The following is a 22,084-nucleotide window of genomic DNA, read 5'->3' as shown; positions in this document are numbered from 1 at the left end:
CTCATCCAAGTAGCAAGTGAGCAGCTCCATCTGATTCTGAAGGTGCCTGACCAGCTGCTTCTCTCGGCCACCCCACACTCCTAGTTCTTGTAGAACACAAATCCACATTCTCCCTTCCTCAGTGAGAGCAAATGAAGCTTTCACTATTTGCAGTACTCTTTACCAGTTCTGTCACAGGTAAGTGTAATCAGAATTCTCCAATAACACATACTTGCATAGAACAAGACTGGCTTTAACTCATACCTGAAGGCAAGCTAAAACTGCTACCTGTTTAGAGAAGGGAGGCATGAAGGGAACCAGGCAAGTTAGGAAACATCAAGCAACCAGTTTTGAGAGCAAGGAGGAGAGAATGCTTGATCCAGGCTCAGTCACTCCAGATCTGGCCAGAAAGACAGACACCAACTCACCTAGAGATCCAGGTTTATAGACACTCACAGTTAGAGCACAGAGCTACCACTAGATGGTGCTAAACCCAGGCAGGAGCAGGATAGACTGAGGCAATCCATCTCAATGAGAGCCCCAAACTGGCAGGGGTGTTAGGAGGTAACAGATTATTTCATTAATCTTGCAATAATGCAACGCCCTACTTTAGGCATTTGAGTCTAACTGCATTTTTACTGTGTCTTCCTTTGCTGATGAGTAGATAAACACTAAAGAAGTCAAACTTAAAGCCTAGAGCTGAAAATACTAGAGTTGAGATTCAAATACAGGGCAAAGATAACGGTCTTCCTAGGGCAAATATAACAATCTCATCACACTACACAATCTCTCTTGTTTCTGTTCTGTAAGGATCCTCCCTGAGTATGGGACATAGAGGAGGAATAGGCTATCTACACATGAATTTAATTAAAGTAACTTTAACAGTAAAAAGTGTATTCCAAGTACTTGATGGGCACTGAGACCACAAGGTTATAGAACATCTGTACCGTCACACAAAATGTACCCTGATCTACTTCTTCAGGCAGCCTTTGCCAGGAACATTTTCCCCAGTTCTGGGGTGGGAATCAAACATCAGAAGAGTTGGGCTCCCAGTAAGGACCTTTCCCTAGTTTGTTGAAAGCTGTCTTCTTGCTTTGTCCTCATGTGGTGCCAAGAAAACTACCTCTCTCTATTCTCATCTAAGGACACCACTTCCCCAGTATACTACCTTGAAACACCATCGCACTGGGATCAAGGGTGGGACATAAAATTTGGAAGATCACACACTTTTATCCCATTACAGGGAAGATGTTGGATTTCTTAGTGTTGCCAGTGAAATCTCATCCCCACTCTGTTCATCTAGGCAGTGAAATTATGCCACTGTTTTGCCTCTTACAGAAGTTCATCCTTAGAGGCATGTCATCAAGGAGCGTGACTGCTAACAAACAGCATGGTGAGCAAGCTTCAGCATAATTTAAAACAACCTATGTGGGGGCTATGAAGGTGACTCAGAAATATTACTCACTGTACAAGCATAAAGACATGAGTTCCCATTTCCAGAACTCACATTAAAAGCTGGGTGCTGCTATGCACACACTGGTAATAGAAGGGCTGAAGTGGGGTGAAGACAGGAGAAATAGCTTGTTGGGTAAACCTAGCTCCAGACTTGGTGAGAGACCCTAGCTCAAGAAAATAAGGCAGGGCACAATAGAAAGGACATCAAATGTCTTCTGTGCAGGCACACGGAGCCACACCTGTAAACAACATACATGTACATACACCCCTCCAGCCCCACATATCACCTGTGGATCTGTTAGTGCTGGCCCCATTTCAGAGTTTCTGGTTTTAGTATGGATGGGAAGGTGCTGAGGACCCACATTCCTAGTAAATTCCAGCTACCAACGATGGACTAATCCAAGGACCACTGAAAACCAATGTCTTTGACCTTTCTCTAAACCAGGACTCCACCAGGTGCAATGTGTTGTGGTCAAATCACAGGACTGGATGATGAACATTAAGCACATATGTCAGGATGGGTGTCAGTGCTACAACTTTAGAATTCTAGACTCAGAGTCTCCTATTTCCAGCCAGCTGTGGTGATGCATTCCTGTAATCCAAGCACTTAGGAGATAGAGACAGAAAGATCAGGAATTCAAGGCCAGTCTCAGCTACTTCAAAAGTTTAGGGTCAGCCTGGATTAGATGAAATCCTGTATGTACAGAAAAGTCGTTCCAAACCACTTTCTGTACATAGGGTAAAGAAATTTGCCTTCAGGGTACTTCAATAGAAAAAAGCAGTGTGGATGAGTGACAGGGACAGCATCAACAGTGTCACACAGAGGCCAGCCATTTAATCTGACAAGTAAAACTAGGCTTGCAGTGACACCAGTCTCCCTTCTAGAAATAGGAGTGAGATAACAGAATCGGAAAAAGCAGTTGGTCATTAGCTAAGACTTCGCTGCAAACGCCTCCTTGATGGGTAAAAACACAAAGGTCCCCCAGCAAGGAGATGAGTTCCTGAGCAAAGGAAGTAAAAATCTAGCAGTCATTTAGATTAGTTTCTGTCTCTTGTCCACAGTGGCAAATAGACACATGTGGCTATGTAAATGTAATCAAAATAAAGTAACATTAAAAGTTCAGTTCTGGGCTGGACATGGTGATGCACACCTTTAATCTCAGCAGTAGGGTGAATCTCTGTGAGTTCAAGGCCAGCCTGGTCTACAAAGCGAGTGCCAGGACAGCCAGGGCTGTTACACAGAGAAATCCTGTCTCGGAAAAAAAAAACCTCGGGGGTGGGGGGTGTGGGGGTGTTGGGAGAATAAATGAATAAATCTTTAAAACAACTCAGTTCCAATACAACTGTGGTGGTCCACACCTATAATTCTAGCATTCAGGAGGCTGAGACAGAAGGATGGCCACAACTTTGAGACCAGCCTTACATAGCAAATTCAACTCAAGCCAGTTTGGGCTAAGAGTAAGACCCTGTCTTTAGAAAAGAAAGATAGACAAATAGAAAGTAAGTTAGTTACTTGAGTTCTAGGTCTTGAACAAGTACATTCCAAGGACTTGGTGGTCACCTGTGACTAGCGGGGAGAAGGGTATTGAGTCACCACAAAACTCAGTCTGATCTACTTCAAACAGCTTTTTCCAGAACAGGTTAGCTCTTAAAGCATACTGCTAATAACAAAGTAAGACAGGGAAAATACTTTATTTGGTTTTGCTATTGTTGGAGATACCATGTTACTCAGCTAGCCTAGAACTCTCAATCTTCCTGTCTCAGTCTTCTGATTGGTGGAACAACAAGTGTGCGCCATGATGCCTGGCAAATCAACCATATTGATTAAGCTCAAATGAGCAGATCTCACTTGCACTTCATGGGCTCACCTGGCCCTGGTAAGCCAAGGTCCAGGGCAGAAAGGTGGAAAACATAGACATTTAGGTCTTGCCTGGATTTGTCTTGCCTTTGTCCTTGTCTCGTTCCAGGAAAGAGACACTAATCCATTATCTATCCTCTGGGCTCCTTAGTAGATAGCTAGAAAATGACAAAACTATGACAGGAAGCCCAGCACAGTGCCAGCTCCTGTTAGGCTACTGTCATAAGTTACCAAGGCCAGGTCCTTTAGTGATCTTCAATTTCTTTAAATGAAACCTACCTGAGGAATAATCATACCCACCACTATTTTCCTCTTTGTCTATATGCTCCATGTTTCTAATCCCTTCTCAGTGTCCACTTGGTGCAGGGCTGGGCAGTGACCACTACAGGGAGTGTTGCTGAGCCACTCCTATGGCCTCCGTCCAGGAGGTGTACTTGCCAGACTCGTAAGCTATTCAGTGTCCTGAAAGCATATCTAGTTCCTGGATGCTCAGCTCCGTCCGGCCCTCCTGATGGCTGGAGTACACATAGAAAGATCTCTTCCCCTCTAGTTTTTAACTGGCCAGAGGCTGTGTTGATTTTGAGTCATCAAGTCAACAGGATCTCATGCAGCAGGTGGCTCTGGGGATGATGAAGCAAGAGAGAAAGGATGTGGGACATCCTTCTAGGGGAAAAAATGGTCTAAAAGCAAGCACACATCATGATACGGACAAGGGAAAAACAATTGTCTCCGCAAGTGTAGTGAATACACTAGTTTCTGGTCACCCCTCTTGTGTCTCCTGCCCTGCACACTTTCTGCCCAGCTCTAGCCTATTTTGGTTCCTTCCAGCCTACTCCCTCATTTACTGCTTCCTCACCCTACTCTTCCTTTCTCATATTCTTGACCTATAGTGTTCTCAAATCTTTCTGACTCACTTGGCTCACACTTAAGTGCTAAGCACAGTGAAGAATACTGGGACAAGTGGGGATCAAAGGCCACAAAGATCAGACCTGCCATTGGAGCTGAGTCCTTCCCTCTCCTACAGGAAGAGCTTCTAATTCCTGAGTACCACTGCCCTAGTTCTAGTCCAGGCCACTTTCCTCACTCCCTAAAGAGGGGCTGCACACTAAGCCTGTTGTCACAAGGCCCTGCCTGAGTCAGCAGCTTGACCAAAAAGTCAAGGCAAGATGGTCACCCAGTGCCAGCCTCCTCCTTCAGCTAGTATACTCTCTCAGCAAAAGGAATTGCGCTCAGGAGTGAGGAGGAAGTGCTGAGGATTCACAAGGTTCTGGATTAAGAGCCAATCAAGCTGTTTGGGATGATACAATCAACAAGCCAGGCTGGGTTATAAAATAAGGGCAACAGCAGAACTCCCTGAACTATGATAAGGACTTGGTGAGGCCCTTGGGGCATCACACCCATGGCAAACTAGAAGTAACACCTCGGAATTACCTAGGAATATCACAGTGCCTCTGTTGAGAAGCAGGATTGCTACAATTTATAGGTTCAACCTCCACAAACTCAGAGTATGTGAGTGTTTCCAAAGCTGGCTTGGCAAGCACTTACAAAATCAAGGAAAAGGTCCTGGATCCCAGAGGCAGCTTGAGACTTTGTAAGGAAATGAAAATGACTGACAAGAACCTTCTTGGGCTAGGGAGATGATTCAATTGGGAAGTAATTGCTGTGTAACAGTAAGACCTGAGTCTGATCCCCAAATCCACATAAGAAAGCAGGTACTATAGAGTGTGTTGTAATCCCAGTACTGGGGATTTGGGGACAGATAATCCAGGGGACTCACTGGCCAGCAGCCTAGCTTAATTGGTAATCCCTAGGTTAATGAGAAATCTTGTCTCAAAAGACGAGATGGCAGTAAACAATGCTGCCACCAAGCTCGATGGCTTGAGTTTGATCCCCAAGTCACGTGGTGAAAAAAGAGAACCAACTCCTACAAGTTATTCTACAACTGTACTGTAGCATGTTAAGCCCACCCACTCACCCATACAAAATAAATGTAATAAAAGGGGGAAAAATCAAGGTAGATACTTCCTGACAAAACAGCCACAGTTCTTTGGCCTCTACATCTGTCACACAAATGTGCGCATACACTCCAACCCTGACAACAATAAAAGCTTTTTCTAACCCAACCTGGCTAGGGTAATTATATAAGGCCTTGCCCACTTTCTTCCCTTATAGCCTATTCCAGAAAGTACCAAAGGGAACTCAATGTGATCTCCACAAGTCAGCATACTCTTTCTTCTCATCCAAGCCCACCACCACCAGAGATGAGTGCTAGCATCTCCCTAGCCAAGTTTCTAGATAGTGTGAGCCAGCACTGCCTAGGCCACTTATTTTCTCCTCCAGGGTGAATCAATAGTTCCCTAAGAGACTCCTGTTGGGGCCACAGCAACCATAGATGGGTGGGTAGGGCACAAGGAAGAAGTAAAACTGCAGTACATATCTCCATGACAACCAAACACTCAGGGGCTGAGGACCTCATCAAGAAACAACAGAACTTGAATAACCCACACAGATGCTCACACTTCCACTCCCTGAATACCTACTTCTGGGAAGGAACTCCAAGTAAATAGCTCAATGGAGGGAAAAAAAGCAACGTCTAATAACTCATAAGCCAAAAGGAGCTAAATGCCGTAAGACTGTGGTATGACTAAGTGGGTTACTATGTGAGTACTGGTGCAATTACAGCTGCTAAATAAAAGAGGATGCACTATGGATATATTTTGGTCACAACTCTAAAAAGTGTGCAAATTTGGATAAAAACTGGAGGGGAAACACCAAAGTGAAAACAGATGCACTACAAGGCTAAAGCAACAGGTTTCTTCTGTCTTAAATTGTTCTCTGTGGTTACTATGTGGTTCTCATATCTAAAAATGAACTAAGCACAGTTACTCATCAAGGGGTGGGTGAATGTGCAAACTTGTGCATGAGAACCTGCCATGTTGCCCATACCTAGAAAGACAAAGGTCTGCCTGAGTCTTAGTGGGACACTTTGTATGTAGCTTCCTAAACACAGAGTAGGTGAGAGGGAAGCTGCTGTCAACCTCTCATTTCTATGGAGATTTGAGACCTTTTGACCAATGCTCAGAATAGAGTATGCGCACTGAGGCTCCTTGACCACAGTGCAAGATTGCTTCTCCGTGTCCTCCAACTATATCTGCAGTCATCTGACTCCTTTTACATGTGTCATTCCTTTAATGTTGGGACAAGGACTCAGCAGGGTGAAACTTTAACATATTCTTTTCAGTTGTCAGTGTGTCTTAGTCTGTTTTCTATGCTATAACTGAATACCACTGTCTGGATAATTTATATTAAAAAAAATTTATTCAGCTCACAGTTCTAAATGTCCCAAGTGGAAAGACCACATCTAGTGAGGGTCTTTTTGCTAAAGGGGACTTTGCAGAGGTTAAAGGTAACACAAGGCATTTAAAATGATAGAGATCTGCCCTCTTGTTATAAAGCAATCAGGGAGCTCCATCCTTATAACCCCAACTAATCCTAATCACCATCCAAGGGCCCCTACCTCTGAATACTATCAACTATGACTCTGGCCATTGCATGTCAACATACAATGTTAAAATACAATGTAAGCTATATTCAAAACTTAAAAGAGCCAATGTCCACCTAAGTCCACAAGTGCTTGTGTGCCATCATTTGAGGCAGTCTAAATAGTCCAATAAGAAATAGATACTGTTCAAACAGCCACAGGTAAAAAATAGCTGATGCATCTACAAAGGACTGAATGTCTGTGTTCACCTAAATTTCTTATGCTGAGATGCCAAGGTACTCATACTAGGAGGCAAGCACTGTGAAGGAGGCCAGAGCTCTGGGATGACTCAGAGAAGCTCCTTTCTGAGAACTTTCATCCCCCTTCTGCAAGGACTCCAGAAAGGTCATCTATGAACCAGAAAGCGGGCCCATTCAAATACTAAATATGCTGGTGCCTGACCTTGGCTTCCCAGCCTCCACCGTGAGCAGTCAATTCAGCTATTTACCAGCCACTTGGCCCATGGTGTTTTGATACAGCAGGCCCCCATAGTCATCAGTAAGCTTCTACCTGCTAACAGCTTTTCTAGTTCAAACAATAACTGCCTGAGATTTGAAGGAAAAAAACAAAAGAAAGGGGAGGAAAAGTCTCTACTTGGTATTTTCTTTGCCCTGGTAAACAGAGCAAAAATTAAGAAACAGTTATTAGTCTTCTCAGGGAAGAACACACCAATTGGTTACCCAACAGCAAATGGTCAGTGCTAAAAACAAAAATACAAAATACAAGGAACTTTATAACATTATACAGGCTGCATCAGGTTGTATTTAGGAATACACACTCATACACCACACATGCATGTAAAAGTATTTAATGACTAAAAAAGAGGCCATGAATTGAAAGAGGGTAAGGAGGAGTATATGGAAAGGTTTGGAGGGAGGAAAGGGAAGGGAGAAATGATGTGAATAAATGTAAAATGTAAAATATAAAATGTAAAAGTATATGAAATGATTATATTATAATTTCAAAAAGAAAAGAAAAACACTTGGAAGAGCCAAAGACCAAAGATAATTTTTCTTTTGAACATGTTGCCCAGGTTATCCTTGAACTTACTATGTAGCTAAGGATGACCTTGAACTCTTGATCTGCATGCTGGGATTGATTATAGGTGTTCACATCATGCCTGATTTATGTGGTGCTGGAACTTGAACCCAGGGTTTCAATGCATGCTAGGCAAGTACTCTACCAACTGAGCTATGCTCTTAGCCTCTCAAAGATAAATTTTAAAGAGACCCAGTTACAATGTCCTTATAGACAAACCACAAACACAGGTCCAAAATTTAATTCCAGTAATGACAGCATTGGTAAGATGCTACTGGGAGAATGCAAAAACCATGTATATCACAGACATTAGGAATGCTAAACAAAAAGAAAATTGCTTAATAGACACAAAACTGGTCAGTCTCCACAGCAGTAAGAAATATCTGCATCTCTAGCAGACACAGCTCACATTGCTGTGTGTAAGTCACATGTACAACCTTAGAGCTCAGATACAAGAAAGCCCGGGGACCAGGAGATCTCATGACTCAAGAAACACAGGAGATTCCCTGACCCATCGTAGAGTGTAACAGCTCTCAGAGACAAGGAAGGCAGGAAGACTCAGAGACCTGACAACTCAGGACATACTGGAGACTTCCTGACCCATCTCAGTTTTTCCCAATTTCCCCCTAAAAACTGAACAATGATGACCTTGAACTCTCAAATATGTTTTAGGGGAAACTGCAGTGGAATGGAAGTGTGAGGGTAAGAACTCTTGGGGACTGGCAGTATAGAGGCAGGTTAGTGTGTCATAACCAGCATTAGCCAGGGAACCTGAGGGAAGTCTGCCAGGTCAGACAGTGGTAAGCAGGGTCTTTCTCTCTGCCCCACCTCACCCCAGGAAGCTTTTGAAATGAAACACATGGTATTTATAATTAATTTTGGTTATCAACTTGACAAGATACAGAGCCACCTAGGATATACACCTCTTACCACATCAGTGAGGGAGTTCCTAGATTAGGGTAACTGAGGTGGGAAGACATACTCTAAATGTGAGCAGCAACATTCTGTGTGCTGGGGTCTTGGACTGAACAAAACAGAGAGCTTCTTTTTTGTTTGTTTGTTTGTTTGTTTGTTTCTCTGTATAGCTTTGCGCCTTTCCTGGAACTCACTCTGTAGCCCAGGCTGGCCTCGAACTCACAGAGATCCGCCTGGCTCTGCCTACCAAGTGCTGGGATTAATGGCATGCGCCACCACCGCCTGGCTAATAGAGAGCTTCTTGCCAGTGTTCATTTCTCGCTGCTTCCTGAGTATAGATGCAATGTGACCAGCTGAGCCATACTCTGCCATTATGGACAATACTCTCCAACTTCATGCCCAAATAAGCCTTTCCTTCTGTGAGCTCCCTTACCAAGGGTTTCGTTACAACAATGAGAAAGGCAAATAATAAAGTACTGAATCAATGTTTTACATTCAAACTACATCTTTAACCCTTAAAAATTACATCTTTTGAGCAAAGTAACTTAACCATAGATTCATCACACACATGCACACACACACACACACACACACACACACACTCACATGCATACATATACATGAGGTGGAGAGAAGGAGAGAGAAAGAGGGCAGCCAGTGTTCTAAGAGTGACTCTTAGGAAGCCCACACATGTCTTAAGTATATTTCTCTCTCTCTCTCTCTCTCTCTCTCTCTCTCTCTCTCTCTCTCTCTCTCTCTCTCTCTCTCCCTCTCCCTCTCCCTCTCCCTCTCCCTCTCCCTCTCCCTCTCCCTCCTCTTCCCCCTCCCCCTCTTCCTCCCTCCCTCTCTAAAACAATGTTTCTCTGAATAGCCCTGGTTGTCCTGGAACTCTGTAGACCAGGCTGGCTAAACTGAGATCCACCTCCACTCCCACTCCCACCCCCACCCCAAGTGCTGAATGCTGGGATTAGAGGCATGCTGTGTGCCACCAGGGCTAAGAGATGACTTTCAGAACATAAAGGAAAGGCAGGGAAAAGGGAGGGAGAAAGAGAGAACTTCTTTTACAAAAATCTCCCCTAATCTTCAGCAGAGGCCAGAATCAATATAATCCCTGATTCAGTCAGATATATGCAAACATCCTGCCTGACAAACCCTGCAGTGACCAGCTGCCACCAGCTCAACCCAGCCAATGTCTGTTTTTACAAAGAACTGGAAACAACTATGGCCTCAGGTGCAGGGAAGGCTCCAGGGTGTTCGTCTGATACATGCACATTCACAGCTCATGCTAAAGCAGCATCCTTCAAATCAAAAGGGTCATAAAGTAGACACCTCACCCTAGCTGCTGTGACTGACTGACGGACTAGTTGGGTGACCCCTAAGACATGGCACTGAGCACCTCTTCCCTCTGTTCCCAAGGTCTCCACGGTACATTACAAACCTAATATTATTAAGTTTGAAACCACTCAAATTACCTTCACCATCTTAAATACTTAGAGATAAGTTGCCTTACTTCATTAGCCTTGTATTAAAGAGAATCCTTGATCTAAAGAATACTGTCCAGTTGGAGTGTGACTCCATGATGGAGCAACTGCATAGGATGTGGGAAGCTGCGGGTTCCATCCCTACAGTTTTACCTCTCCCCACTCGCTCAGTTCTGTGTTCCTCTTTCCACCCCCACTGCTGCACACTTACTGCAGGCTGCACAGGTGAAGCATGCATCGTGGTAGAGGTCACCCATGGCCTGACAGGCCTGGCCGGCTCCAAACACCCCTTTGCTGCATTTCACACAGGCTCCTACAAGGCAAGAAGACAACACTAAGTTCAGGAGAGAACTGGGATTAAAAAGTCATGAAAAAGTCAATGAACAAAACATAACACCTTCCCCTACCACAATATCACATCCATGGATTTCTCAGTGCTCAGTCCTTACAAGTACAGAAAACAGCCATCATCAACACTCTCCACAAATACACATACACACACACTGTCCCCACACCTACCCAGAGCTTGAAAGACTCCCACCAATCAGAAAACCAAATCCTAACCAAACTGTAGTGGGTACCTGTTCTATGACCCTGAAGCACAGCCCTAGAGACAAAGCAGGTAACTACTCTACCTGCCTATGACCTTGAAGTACATGCCCTTAAGACCTGAGATGCACAGTGCCGCTCTCTTCACTCCCTCATGGGACTTGGATGTGGGACTGACTCACATGGCTGAAACAGCATGAGACTATGCCCCAGCATTCCAGAACCTGCAACAATTCTGATCTGTACAGTGGGTTTTTCTCCCCTAATAAATTTCCTTGCCCTTTAAGCAGACTCCATGGATTTCTCAATTTACCAAACCATGACTATAACATAGCTCAGGGAAAAAAATCTAATCTCAAAAGTGTTTGAATATGTTTAAGTATATTGAGACAGGGTCTTACCCTGAAGCCCAGCCTGGCCTGGAACTCATTATGTAATTCACAATGGCTTCAAACTCATAACAATCCTTCTACCTCAGCCTCCTAAGTATTGGGATTACAGGTATGTATCAGCATGACTAGCTGAAATTTTAATTTTATGTGAATTATACGTATGTGTTTCAGAGCTCTCCCAAGCACTCAGCAGATAACCAACTTATTTATTTATTGATTGATTGGTTGATTGATTGATTGATTGATTGAGATAAAAATCTCTCTATGTAGGCCTGACTATTCGGGAATTCTCTATCTATACCAGGCTGACCTTAAACTCACAGAGATCCACTTGCCTTGCCTCTGCTTCAAAGTTCCTTTTTTTTTTTTTCTCAAGACAGGGTCTTAAGTAGCCCTGGCTGCCCTGAAACTCACTATGTAGATGAGGCTGGCCTTGAACTCAGAGAAATCTGCCTGCCTCTGCTTTACACATGCTGGGATAAAAGGCATGTGCCACTATATCCAGCCAGATTTCCCATTTTAAATTGACTAACCAATTACTACCAAGAAAGTCTAAGCTATGACACTCTTTATAAAATGTCCCCAGATGCGCCATGGCTTCGGTAGTGACCGACTCTCCCCAGCTGCCTGAGCAGCACCAGCACCTTCCCCAGGAGCTCGCTGCAGCCCGCTGGCCCGTGCTCCACCGCAACCATGTGCAACCAGAAGGTGGTGATCAAAAATGCAGGCATGTCAGAAGAGATGCAACAGGACTCGGTGGAACACACTACTCAGGCACTGGAGCAGTATAACTCAGAGAAGGATACTGCCACCCGTATCAAGAAGGAGTTTGACAAGAAGAGCAACCCCACCTGGCACTGCATTGTGGGGCGGAACTTCAGTAGTTATGTCCCCACACCTACCCAGAGCTTGAAAGACTTCATCTACTTCTATCTGGGTCAGATGGCCAATCTTCTGTTCAAATCTGGTTAAAAGCATGGACTGTGCCAAACACCCAGTGATCCATCCAAAAACAAGGACTACATCCTAAATGCCAAATAACAGAGACTGACTCTTCAGCCTTGCTGGGGGAACACCTCATTTGAATCTATTGTGTTTTGTACAGGGCATTATCCTCTGTACGAGTTTGTGGTTATAAAATAATTAGTAAAACAGCTTACATTTGTATTTATTTTCTAGTCCATACTTCTGTACCCCATTTTTTTCTCCTTTAGGTCATTCCTTTAAAAATAAATCTGTTGGAGATGTGAAAAAAAAAAAAAAAAAAAAAAAAAACCATCAACCACTCAGGCAAAGAGAAAACATTACATGTACACAGGCATTACATATTACATACATCTGCCAGCCCAGACCCAAGAAGTAAACTTGTCTCATTAAGGCTCAGATGGAGAAAGGCCAGAGCCATTAAATCTTGCTCATAAGATTTAGGGAAAATTGGATGGCATCTCCAAGGGGACCCTCATGACCAGCAGCCTTCCAGGACTGGCTGGACAGCAGGCCTTACCCACTTTCTGTACCCTGCCCAGAAATGCCCTCTTCTAATTCTTCCTTATCTGAGGCCTGTTTCCTACTGCCTCCAGCCTCCTGTCTCCCTCTCAGATCCTGACTCTATTGCTTTGGGCTGCAAGCATCGTTCCTCACCATGTGGACTGCCAAGCACAGACACAAATCAAGGAAGGAAATGCCATGTTCAAACTGTTGTTCATGGAGTAAGGAACATCCCATACAAAGCCACATTAGTAGGACAAGTATTTGGTGTGGATGATGAGTGGCAAATGGATAGAAAAGTTCCTCTTGGAGAGAAAAGGTAGGAAAAAAACAAGTGAGCTGTGATTCACACTCTGAGAAACCTGTGCCTATCACACAGACCTTCATAAAAGAGGCCTTACAACCTCCTCCCCACAAGCAAATTTCTAGAAAGGTCACACTGCTGGTAGGTTTGAAATATGGAATCTGAACCCATCTTATACTCTGTGTGGCTATTCATGCTATGTATGTGGGCACCTCATTAATTCTAAACGGTCTTATAGTTAAAAAACCTGGAGCCTGAGATTGGGGTGAAAGCTGAAAGATCAGAGAGACAAATAAACAAGGCTTTAGTTGAAAGGGACACTTCTGTCAAAAAGTCTTTAGTTCCTGTCTCCTCATGCCTTATGTACCTTTCTCAGCCCAGCCATCACTTCCTGGGAGTAAAGGTGTGTGCCACCACTGCCTTGTGGTGGTATTGTGTTCCCCAAAATATTGTGTACCTTAATAAACTTATCTGGGGTCAGAGAACAGAAAAGCCACTAGTTAGGCAGTGATAGCACACGCCTTTAATCCTAGCATTCCAGAGGCAGAAATCCCTCTGGATCTCTGTGAGTTCAAGGCCACATTGGAAACAGCAAAGCATGGTGACATACACCTTTAATCCCAGAAAGTCAGCCTTTAATCCCAGAGAGTGGTGGTAGAAAGCAGAAAGATATATAAGGTGTGAAGACCAGAAACTAGAAGTGTTTGGCTGGTTAAGCATTTGGCTGGTTAAGCTTCAGGCTTTCGAGCAGTAGTTCAGCTGAGAGCCATTGGGATGAGGACACAGAAGCTTTCAGTCTGAGGAAAAAAGACCAGCTGAGAAGTTGACCAGGTGAGGTTAGCTGTGACTTGTTCTCTGATCTTCCAGTTCAGCCCAATACCTGGCTCTGGGTTTGATTTTATCAATAAGAACTTTTAAGACTCCTGCTACACTGCCTGGCTCTGTTTTCTCTCATAGATTGAGTCAATCTCATGTAGTCCAGGGTGGCTTTGATCTCTGTCTCCTGAGTGCTAGGGTTAAAGGTGTGTGCTACCACTGTCTGGCCTCTATGTTTAATCTAGTGGCTTGTTCTGTCCTCTGATCTTCAGGCAAATTTTATTAGGGTACACAATATATCACCACACCTCATGAAGAGATGGGGCTCCTTCCTCACCTTGATCATCTGTCCTGCTCAGGATTCAGACCCAAAAACAGCCATGTTCTTGTCCTCCCACTGTCAGCCTGGCCTACCCCCCATTTTGCCTTGTTGCCTCCACGCCCATCCCAAAGGCCATTTCTTCCCAAAACCTCAACCACAAGGCCCTTCCCATAAAAACGAATGCTTCTGCAAGTGACAGTACAGCTCTGTACCCTGTCCTTTTGCCCAGTAGTCTACACAGCATCTGTTCAACTATAAACACTTCTCTATCACTTGGAGGCAGGCTTTCCAGATGCTGCAATGGGATGAAGAACAAAGATGACTGGATTCAGCCTACCCTAGGCGAAACTGGTCTCCCACAGTGGGCAAAGGGGCCCCCGGGGTGCTGTATGGGGGCTGGAGCGCAACAGAAGAGAAAAAGAGCAAGCTGTTGACTTTCCTGACTTTACGCAATCTTGTGGCCCCTGGATTTACACAAACACCCGAAAAGAAAGGAAATGTCAACAGCTATTACTGAGTCAAGAGGAAAATGAGTGAGGAATAAGCTTTTAGGAGATAAGAGGGAAAGGTGGATGCTTTTCCCTGCAAACTAGCTACCCTTTAATCCAGTCTCCAAACTGAGAGACTAATTAATTTACTAATTTATTTCTGTTTTTTGAGAAAAAAAATCTCACTGTATAGCATGGGCTGACCTCAAATTCTTATCAATACTCCTGTCTCAGCCTCCTGAGTGCTAGGTTCACAGGTGTGAACCATAATTGCTGTGTATAAGAACAGCTTTTATGAGGTGTGCCATTCAGTGAACTGTCCATATTTGTTATTTCGTGTGTGTGTGTGTGTGTGTGTGTGTGTGTGTGTGTGTGTGTGTGTACATAGCATGGCACACATACAGAGGTCAGAGAAGAACTTTTGGGAGTCTGTTCTCTACTTTCATACTTTCATCATGTGGGTTCTGGTGATAGAACTTCAGGTCACCAGATTTAGTGGTAAATGCTGTTACTCACTGAGCATCTTGTCAGTCTGTCTACATTTAAAGTGTGATTTGATACATGTTGACTTTGACAAATGCCTACAGAAACAGCACAATAAAGAAAGCAAATATGTCTGCCACCCCAATGAGTCCCATGTCCTCCCCTCCTTATGTAATCCACTCTCTTGAGCTCCTTTCCCTAGGCAACATGGAGGTGTTTATTATCATCATAGACTACTTTTTGTCAAGAGTTTATATAAATGACACCTGGTCTATAACTCTTTATCTGGTTTCTGTCACAGCATAATTATTTTGAGATTTACTCTGTCCTAGTGAATATCAACAGTTCCTATTTGTTGCCATGTAGTATCACTGCACTTACCCACTCATCCAATCACGGAGATATGTTCCCACTGGGGGGCTTTCCACATTGCTGCTATCAACATTTGGGCATGAATTTTTGTACAGAGCTAGATCTAGACTTCTTTGTCTCTGCAGTAAAGCCCTAGAAGCAGATTAGCTGTGATCAGATCTCACAGCTGGTGTGTAGTCAACTTCCTAAGAAACTGTTCAACCATTTCCTTTAAGAAAAAAAAAAAAAAAAAAGCAAGCAAACAAACCAGGGTCTCACATACCCCAGGCAAGCCTCACACTACACATGTGCCCAGGAATGACTTTGAACTTCTGCACCTCCTGCTTCCACCACCTCCCACATATTGAGATCACACATCTATGTGTGCTGGGGATGGGACCTAGGGCCTCTTAGAACGTCCTACATGCTAGGCAAGCACTCTATCAACTGAACCACATCCTCAATCCCTGCCCAACTGTTTTCTGAAGGGAGATCATCTGACATTCCACCAGCAGTTTAGGTGACTTAGTTTCTCCACATAATTGGCAATACTTGGTATAGATACCTTTTAATGCTATCCATTTCAACAGGTATATGGTGGAACCTCACTGTGGCTTCCAGCTGCATTTCTCTAGCAACTACTGTTGTGCCTGGGTCTCATAAAAATCTTTGGTTCCTATGTTTTATCTATTTATTTTCTTTTTTAAATTTTGGGCTGTTTTAAGCCAAAAATCAATCCAGTCTCTGGGGTTCATTCTCTGAATGAGCATCCATTAAACATGTGCCAAGCTCTGCACTATTTTTAATATCATTATTAAATATGTTATCTTAACATATTATTAAATGTATATTTAATAATAATCTGACACCCTAGATATGATCATCACTTGACAAATGAAAAATTGAAGTTCAAAGATGAATCAGGCCACTATACAGGCCTCATAAGGGAAGTAAGAGATTAAAAAAATGTTGTGTAAATTTCCTGCAAGATTGACATAATATCCTGTAAGGAAACTCCTTAATTGGGAAGATAAACAACTCAAAATAGCTTCAGGAAGTCCCTGAAACTGACCAGATTCACCAGCCCCCCCCCCTGCCAGAGAAAGCAATAAATGCTGTAAATACTCTCTGACAAGCTGGAGGCAAAGAAGGCTCTTAGACAAGACCCACTGCCTGGGAGAAGCAGACACCAGCTGAGCTACCTGGAAGAGGTTTAGACCAACTGAGGCAACTGGAAAGGATGCTTTCCAACCTGCTGAGCTGCCTGCAGGCTGTGCAGTACATGCTCCAGGTTCCCAGATTTATGAGCTGTCACCTATGATGGGTGGGCTTTTGGAGATGCAGCTGTCTTTGAGTCATTTCTAATCCTGTAAGTAACCCCTCACTCATACTACTATACATAACCCCAATAAAACTCATTGGTCCAAGTTGGACTTTGTTGGTACTTTGGTCTGTCACAGACTCCCTGTCTGAGGTGAATAGATATGTGTGTTTCACTTCCCCAGGAAAAGTACTGTCACACAACAAAGGTCAAAGGCACTCTGTTCAACCCAAATGCTGTCTGCACATTTAGGTTACAACAAATCCACAGATAATAGCAAAGCCCTTTCCTGAAGCTTTGAGGAAGAGCCCAAGTCCACCTCTCTCCTCATGGCACCTTGGACATGGAGGGACCCTAAATAAAATGTGTGCTCAGGTCTCTGCTTCATTGGACCATCTAGGAATTTGAGCACTGAATAAGTTGTTCAAAGAGCATTAGTTCAGTCAGTAGACATTAATATGCCATTCTTCATTTTGGTTTGTTTTCTTCTAGGATCTTGCCAATAGAATTTACCATTTAGCTAAGACTCCAGAAGGTGAGGCTTCCCTAGAAGGCTATACAACTGTCACTGACTGATGAGGCCTAGGTCTACTGGGGTAATCCACTCCCTGAACCTCTGCAAAACAAAGATCCTATCCTGCTTCACCCTGCATGCACCTCTCATCTGAAAGGCCACAGTTGGTGGCCAGGGCCTCAGGCAGTTAGTTGGCCAGAAGTTTCCATGTGAAGAAGAAAAACTGGGTGCCAAGCATAGAAGCCACCAGCACTTCGATTAGTTATACCACAGTGTCTTAAGTAAACAAAGTTCTCCACTAAAGAAACCTGATATTTGGTCATCTCTGTTGTTATCATTGCTGATGCCACATTTGATCTTCATGCTAGTGGTTATGATGATTAGTACTGTCAATGTCACAAGAGCTAGAATCCCTCAAGGGACAAATGTCTGGACATGTCTGTAGGGAAGACTAGGTAAAGTGAGGTAAAACATTCATTCTAACTGTGGACAGCATCATCCTATAGGCTGGGGTCCCAGATGAATGAAAAGGAGAAAAAGCTAAGCACCCTCACCTCTGCTTCCTGAGTGTGGATGTGATGTGAACAGCTGCCTCAAGTTCCTACTGCTGTGACTTCCCCACCATGATAGACTGTACCCTCAAACTGAGCCAAAATAAGCCCTTTCTCCTTAAATTGCTTCTGTCTGGCATTTTGTCTCGGCAACAAGAAAAGTAACTAATACAATAGCACTGTGATATACAGGTCACATGGGCCTAACTCTCTTCATATATGGCATATATTTCTCAAAATAAAAAAAGTATTAATGGAACCTCAAAAATACTTAACAGGCTGGAATATGGCTCAGCAATTAAGGGCATTTACTGCTTTTGCAGAAGACCTGGATTTGGTTCTCAGTACTCACATGGCAGCTCAGAACCATCTGTAACTCCAGTTCCAAGGGATTTAACACCTCTTCTGACCTCTTTGGACTCCTACTTACATGTGGTATACATACAAATACTCAAGCACATACACATAAAGTAAAATAAACAAATATTTCTTAAATACATAACTGACAAAAGTTACAGATATTGTTTGTGGTAGGCTAGTGTCTCAGCCCCTGCAGCAGTTCCAGGAAGATAACTAAAAGCCAGTAACACAGTATAACAGACCAAATGTCTGGTCTTCAACATTCCTTGTGAAAGTAGTTGCTTCAAAATGATATTAAGTTATCTCCCCAACTCTCAAAGCAAAAAACCAGATTTGGTTTCTGGCCCTGGTATCTTCCCTACTCTCTGTAAAGGTGGAAGCTATAGCAAGGCCGCAAAACAGCTTTACCAAGTTCAGTTAAAACAGAATCCTCACCTCCTCCCTGTCCATCGCTGGCTTAGGTGGACCCTAAAAGTTTCCTTGGCCTACTCTAGGGCCAACGTGGGTGGCAACTTGTGATGGGAAGGCTTTAAATAAAATGATGCTATCATGAGAAGCTAAGGCAAAGGATCTTGAGCTCATGGCCAACCTAGGCTGGGCTATACAGTGTGACCATCCCCAAAACAAGCAAGCATGCAAAAACAAAAAACAAAAAACCAGAGGTGTCCTCAGTCCAGTTCACCAGTCTGTCACACCTTGGCTTCTTGGTCAGTAAGGAAGGGCAGTCTCTTGGAGCTGTACTCTCTGTTCCTACCACTGGATATCACACAGCCATGAACCCTATTGTATGCTAAAAAGGGGATGATGTGAGGGTCAGGGCACCCAGTCAAGGCTGGTATTGTGGTCTGAATAGGAATAGCCCCCATAGGTTCATATATTTGAATGTTTAGTCATTAGGGAATGGTGCTACTTGACAGAGACTAGGGGGTGTGGCCTTGTTGGAGCAGGTGTGATCTTGTTGGAGGAAGTGTGTCACTGGGGGTGGGCTTTGGGGTTTCAAATGCCCAAGCCAGGCCCAATGGCTCTCTCTCTTCCTGCTGCCTGCTGATCTGGATGTTGAACTTTCAGCTACCCTCCAGCACCATGTCTGCTTGTGTGCCTCCATGCTTCCAGCCATGATAACAATGGACTAAACCTCTGAACTGTAAGTCAGGCCCAATTAAATGCTTTCCTTCATAAGAGTTGCTGTGGTCATGGCATCTTTTCACAGCAATAGGACATTGAGTAAGAGAGATGGGATACGAGAATGCTAGAATAGGATACAAAACCTAGAGTGGATAGCTAAAAGCTGTAGCCTGTGGTCCTGGGCAGCTCTGGGAAGTTCTGAATGTCAACAGGTTCTAGAAATGGGCCACACCATTGGATCAAGGATCAAGGCTGGATCCTTCCCTGCCACACTAAAGGTTATGAAATTTCCCCAGGGGGCAATTGGTGTTGGATGTCTACCTAACACACTGAGCACATCACCTCCCCTCAAGGGCAGTTGTTCATGCAAGGTGCCAATTGATGCCAAGATCACCTCCAGAGAGTCCACAATCAGAGTTTACCAACTGATCCTCTGAATACGTGACAACACAACATAGCATTGCCTGATTCTATGGGTGTCCCTGCTTCTACCCTCTCCCATGCACTCGCAGTCCCTGAGTCAATTTGTGAGGCCATCACTAACCCACAAAGGAAGTACTTTAGGCCACTTGGGGCTACAATCATTGCACCAGTCTGCTTTCCTCAGCTGCCACCAAGCACATGGTCTCAAACCCAGCAAAGGCCTCACTTTACTCAGTGAGAAAGGAAGTTCAGATGGCAACTTCTCAATCACTGTGGATTTGTTCTTGCTCTCCAGCTACTGGCGTCAATGTTTTCCCCTACTCAAAGGAAGAGGGGTTTAAGACACTCCACCTCATTTCTTCCCTAAGCCCTCTCACAGCCCACTGTCAGGCAACCCCTTGAACTTCTGCACCACTCTTCTAAGGGAACAAAAAGGATAAATAACATTTCTAGAGGTCAATTTGATACATTATTTTCTTTTAAACTCACACTATACAACCCAATAATTTCACTGAATTCTTGCTGAGGAGGAAAGAAATACAAGATGCTCATAAAAACAATACCAACAACGTTGGAGAGGTAACTCAGAGGTAAAGGGCATGTACTGCTCTTGCAGAGGACCAGAGTTCCATTCCCAGCACCTACATCTGACTGTTTACAACTGCCTGTAACTCCTGTGCCAAGGAGATCTGTTGCCCTCTTTGGACTCCTCACGCTCCTGCACACACATGTGTGAAGGAGACCCTACCCCCACCCTGCACAGCAGGTCCCTCCTGGACCCCCAGATTAGGCACAAACCACACCAACACCTGTTTTAACAGAGAGGTCCTTTATTAAGCAGGGAAGAAGAGTTAAAGAGGCTGCTTTCTGACTCAGGCAGAAAACAGCAGCAAATGACGTTGCAGATGTAATTTTTAAGAAGAGAGAATGGGGAGCTCTGTGTTAGAATGAGCTAGGATGCGGTGGTATATTTTGATTGGGCACGTTTAACTAGGTGAATCAAAGGAGGCTTTTGATTGCTGGACTTCCATACTTCAATAGCTGGACCTTGGTAGTCAGCCTCAGGAGGAGGAAGTGGTCAAATAAGGAATAGACCTTGGTGGCTAGCTTTAGGAAATATAATCTAATGGTTTTTAGTAAGGCAGAGGGAGTGGGGGAGAAGGGCAAGGCCTGCCAGAGCCATGCTTGCCATGCTCGAGCTGGCTAGAGTCTCTTCAATGTCCATGTGTATACATGCATGCAGGTGCGCGCGCGCGCGCGCGCGCGCACACACACACACACACACACACACACACACACACACACACTTGAAAATAAAATAAACTTTTAAAAAATTACAGAGACAGCTGGGCAGTAGTGGCACACACCTTTAATCTCAGCACTCTGGAGGCAGAGGCAAGCAGATCTCTGTGAGTTGGAAGCCAGCCTGCTCTACAGAGCAAGTTCCAGGACAACCACACCATGGCTACACAGAGAAACCATGTCTTGTAAACAATAACAACAAAACAAAACAAAAAACAAACAAACAAACAAAAAATATCCCCCAAACCTACAGAGACAGGAGATTCATGGATGCAAATCTGGGGTGGGGAGCACTAACAACAAGCATGGGTCTCCCCCTAAGTTTCTTCTTAGAACAAAGAGTCCTGCTGCTTGGATCCCAATTGGACCAGCTTCTATGCACATGCATGTGGAGGTCCAAGGCTGATACTGGAATCATCCTCCCTCTCTTTTCCACCTTATTCATTGAGATAAAGTCTCTCATTAAACACAGAGGTTACCAATATGGTTAGACCTGCTCTGAGGATCCATTTCCACTTTCCAGAGCTGAAATTAAAGGCAGACCACCACTCCCACCCAGGATTTATGTGAGTTCCAGGGAGCTAAACTCCAATCCTTGCACTTGCCTATGGGACAAGTACTTTAACCACTGAGCCATTTCCACAGACCCCAATAATGAAACTTTAAGGTCAGTTTTTTATATAACCTAGAGTAGAATCCAGGGCAAATCTTAAAGCTTTTGTTCTTGGGAAAATATTGCTTACTAAGACTGCCTAGTTTAAAACCAGTAGAGCAAGTGAGCCATATACCATGCACAGACATAATGCCATGCCATCTTTCAGGAAGAGCCAGAAGCAACCCTGTCCAGGAAGGAAACGGGAACAGAGACAGGTTCCCAGGCAGAAAGGGGACAAGGGTCTGAAGGCAGTAGAGGACCTGGTTTCAGATTTTAACAGAGTATATCCAAGTACTTATTGGTCAGAGCTTTTAGAAAGACTGACGGATAGACAGGGGACTCTTCCTAACAATGAAAATGTCTGACACTGGCC

The 22,084-nt window shown here is 44.1% G+C and overlaps 2 protein-coding genes across 2 annotated transcripts in view; one reads left to right on the top strand and one right to left on the bottom strand.

The window, feature by feature from the left end:
- Limd1 (LIM domains containing 1) overlaps nt 1-22,084 on the bottom strand; it is a 52,154-nt gene that overhangs the window by 12,651 nt on the left and 17,419 nt on the right. The window contains exon 2 of the mRNA XM_028890435.2: nt 10,479-10,580. Coding sequence (XP_028746268.1) covers nt 10,479-10,580 — 102 coding nt within the window. The remainder of the gene's footprint in view (nt 1-10,478; nt 10,581-22,084) is intronic.
- LOC114707645 (dynein light chain 1, cytoplasmic-like) lies at nt 11,805-12,417 on the top strand. The gene has a single exon (XM_028890436.2). It carries the CDS (start codon nt 11,902-11,904, stop codon nt 12,178-12,180), a length of 279 nt encoding a protein of 92 aa, XP_028746269.1. The 5' UTR covers nt 11,805-11,901; the 3' UTR covers nt 12,181-12,417.

This window comes from Peromyscus leucopus, chromosome 7, assembly GCF_004664715.2.
Source record: "Peromyscus leucopus breed LL Stock chromosome 7, UCI_PerLeu_2.1, whole genome shotgun sequence".
NCBI classification, from domain to species: domain Eukaryota; kingdom Metazoa; phylum Chordata; class Mammalia; order Rodentia; family Cricetidae; genus Peromyscus; species Peromyscus leucopus.
The sequence above is the reverse complement of the archived record's forward strand: the minus strand, read 5'-3'. Positions and strand labels throughout refer to the sequence as shown.

What these genes read in the sequence shown, in the direction of transcription:
- LOC114707645 (XM_028890436.2), top strand. Translation starts at nt 11,902, where the DNA reads ATGTGCAACCAGAAGGTGGTGATCAAAAATGCAGGCATGTCAGAAGAG.